Raw genomic sequence first — 2953 nt, 5'->3', positions numbered from 1 at the left:
GCTTGAACTTGGAAAACAAGATTTGATTGTTGTATTTGATTTAATATTGCATTTTTGGCATGAAAAATCTGTTCTTTTCGGGTTTTTTTTATGTTGTGGTTTATTATATTTGTGGTTTAGACAAAAATCTTAATACTTGTGTTGTATTGGATAATTTTTATTTTTATGGTTGAATTTGGAAAATGTTTCGATTTGTGCTTGAACTTGGAAAACAAGATTTGATTGTTGTATTTGATTTAATATTGCATTTTTGGCATGAAAAATCTGTTCTTTTCGGGTTTTTTTTATGTTTTCTCAAATGCTGCCTTGTTTTCCGACAGAATACATATGAAAAAACTTGTCACTACAAAAATGTATATTGAAATTCCTCACAAACTTTTCGTCGGAAACGCGTTAGAATAGTGTCGCAAATGAGAAAATTGTTTTCCATCAGAAATTTCCGACAAAATAATATGTTGGAAATGTGTCAGTCATTTCATCGTAAATATGTAGGAAATAGGTTCCCACACACTTTCATTACCATAGATTTGATTTTTCCCGAAATGTTACGAAACAATCGGAAATTCAGGTTTTTTTTTCTAATAGTGGAATGATTTAAAATTTAAACAAAACACATAATACAATATTCTTATTCTTATTCTTATTATCATTTCTTATTTGATTTGCATACAAAGAATTGCAAACCACTGTCTTATGCAATCATGTTCTCAATGCTAATTAAAGTTGAACCAAGGCACTAATATCATACGGAGACGCATCCATGGGAGAAGGTGCATTGTATGATCTTGATGCAATGCCCATGTTTGTAATTTCTGTGGGATGAAGACCATCATAGAAAATAGTTAAATTACGATCGGGGCAAGGAATTGAGTTTGGAATACACTGTCCATCTTCCCGTACTTGACAACAAGGACCAACTGCAAATTCAGAACAATATATGCGATTAATTACATACGAAATAATTTGAAACTCAGCAAAAAAAAAATGATATTGTAATTAATCGACATGAATGATACACCATAAATTGGAATGGGTTGTACTCGTGTTTTACCTTGTTGTGATGCTGAAGGGCTAATTGTTACGTTGATGAAAGTGAATCTTGCGTCTGGGAAATTACTGTTGAGCTCATAAACAAGAGGCTTAAGCCTATCATTATATAGACTAGTAGCATTATTGATCGAATCTACACATGGTTTTCCACCAGTGCCAAACCTTGCTATCTCAGTTGGGGTGCACCCTAGCGGACCCAACCCGAACACTGCAATCTTCCTAGCTCCCAATTTGTACAAAGCCTATCATATATTGACACAAATGCAAATTTGATATTTTCAGTTTAATGAAAATTAACATGATTAGAAGAAGCAAACAATTAAATATCACAAAAACATTTCAAAACAGGATTAGTAATAATTTGTACCGTTAGTTGTTGAGAATATTGTCGCACGAGAGCGGTTGCATATTGATCAACAGTATATATGCGGCTCGTGGGGTAATTATTGGGCATTAGGTAGTTGTTGATGTAATCATCGCTTCCAATGATTGATACGTAAATGCATTTTGTAAGGTATTCTTGGGTAAATGTCTTGTTGCGTTGTAAGAGAGAAAGGCGAGCGATTATTGTTGCATGATTAAGAATTTGCCTATTGAAGGTGAAACGATCACCCTGTCATCAAGTAACACAAGAAAAGTTGATTAACGCGTCTATTTAATGTTGATTAAAAGTAAAATAACCACTCGTGATTACCAATTGTCTTCCAGTTTCATCTCTAATACCAGCACCAGCACTACCGTAGTTTACGCCTGTGCTGATCTCTTGGTTGCTTACGTTAGCGAAGGGTGGAATGAAGTTATCAAAACCTAGAAGTTGACCTAAAATCGAACATACAATTTCTTGATATTAATATTATTATCCTTAAATATGAATAGTGTTAATAAGCAAGGTATTGCTCACAAAAATATGAAGTTAAACGTCACATAATTTTAACAAGAATGTTTAACTATTTTAAAATATAAAGTGTCAAGATAAATGAGAGAGTTAGAGAAAGAGACCAATGATGTCTGCGATGGTTCGACCATTTGTGAATCTACCAGTAACGCCTTGTGTGAAATCAATCCCGTAGGGTTGGTAGTTGGCTTTTGATACTGTTGGAAGTGCATTGTTATTTCCGTTGTCGACCAATGCATCTCCAAATATGAAGTAACATGGGACTTGTGGTTGACTCACAACAAATGTTACAAGTTGTGTCATTGTGACAACTATGAGGACCGAAAACAGGAGGCTGAGTGGAGGAGTCATTTTTGTTGGAGTAGAAGAAAGGTATTGGGTGATGATATATTTTGAATGAAAACTGTATGCTATTTAAAGAAAAAAAATAGGGGGTAGGGCTATGGAAACTTTTTGCTTTTCAACGGTTAAGAGGAGTCAAGTGGACAACAAGTTCGTTTCAAATATTAATTATAGTATTTTCTTATATAATATAACTTCTACATAGAAGAAAAAAAAAAGTGATAGCCAAAGATTTAAAGAGTTTTTGACCAAATAGGTAGTTTTGAAATTTTTATTTAATATAGTTTCAAAAATATTTACCAAATAGGTATAGTCTCAAAATTTTATATTTTTCAGCTTTTATTTTATTTTTATTGTTTTTATTTATATTTTTTTGACATTTTTTAAACTTTTTGCTATTAATTTTTTTTTAACTTTTTTTACAAATACCTTTTTTTATCCCCCAAACACAAAATACACATAATTCACAGTTTTTACAATATTATCTTAATAAATGGATATTATGAAATAAAAAGCAACATACATTTATATAAATACCACTGCACACTTTAAAAAGATAATCGCATAAAAAAATATCCACTCTCTAAGTAAAAAGAAATTTAACAATCGTTCCAGTCATAATCTTCACTACTTAAAAAATGCAAAATCATAAATAAAAAAAAAGAA

The 2953-nt window shown here is 31.6% G+C and overlaps 1 protein-coding gene across 1 annotated transcript; it reads right to left on the bottom strand.

Annotated features, from left to right (window-relative positions):
• Window positions 1-615: 615 nt before the first annotated feature.
• On the bottom strand, window positions 616-2327 carry LOC145109909 (GDSL esterase/lipase At1g29670-like). Its single transcript, XM_079047027.1, has 5 exons — window positions 2050-2327; window positions 1745-1869; window positions 1418-1663; window positions 1052-1292; window positions 616-917 (listed from the first exon to the last, which is right to left on the bottom strand). The coding sequence occupies exons 1-5, from the start codon at window positions 2294-2296 to the stop codon at window positions 718-720; spliced, it is 1059 nt and encodes a 352-aa protein (XP_078903153.1). The 5' UTR covers window positions 2297-2327; the 3' UTR covers window positions 616-717.
• Window positions 2328-2953: the final 626 nt, after the last annotated feature.

Source organism: Lactuca virosa, chromosome 4 (assembly GCF_052849685.1).
Source record: "Lactuca virosa cultivar CGN04683 chromosome 4, Lactuca_virosa_CGN04683_v6, whole genome shotgun sequence".
NCBI lineage: Eukaryota > Viridiplantae > Streptophyta > Magnoliopsida > Asterales > Asteraceae > Lactuca > Lactuca virosa.
Note: the sequence above shows the minus strand (reverse complement) of the source record. Positions and strands in the feature narration are given on the sequence as shown.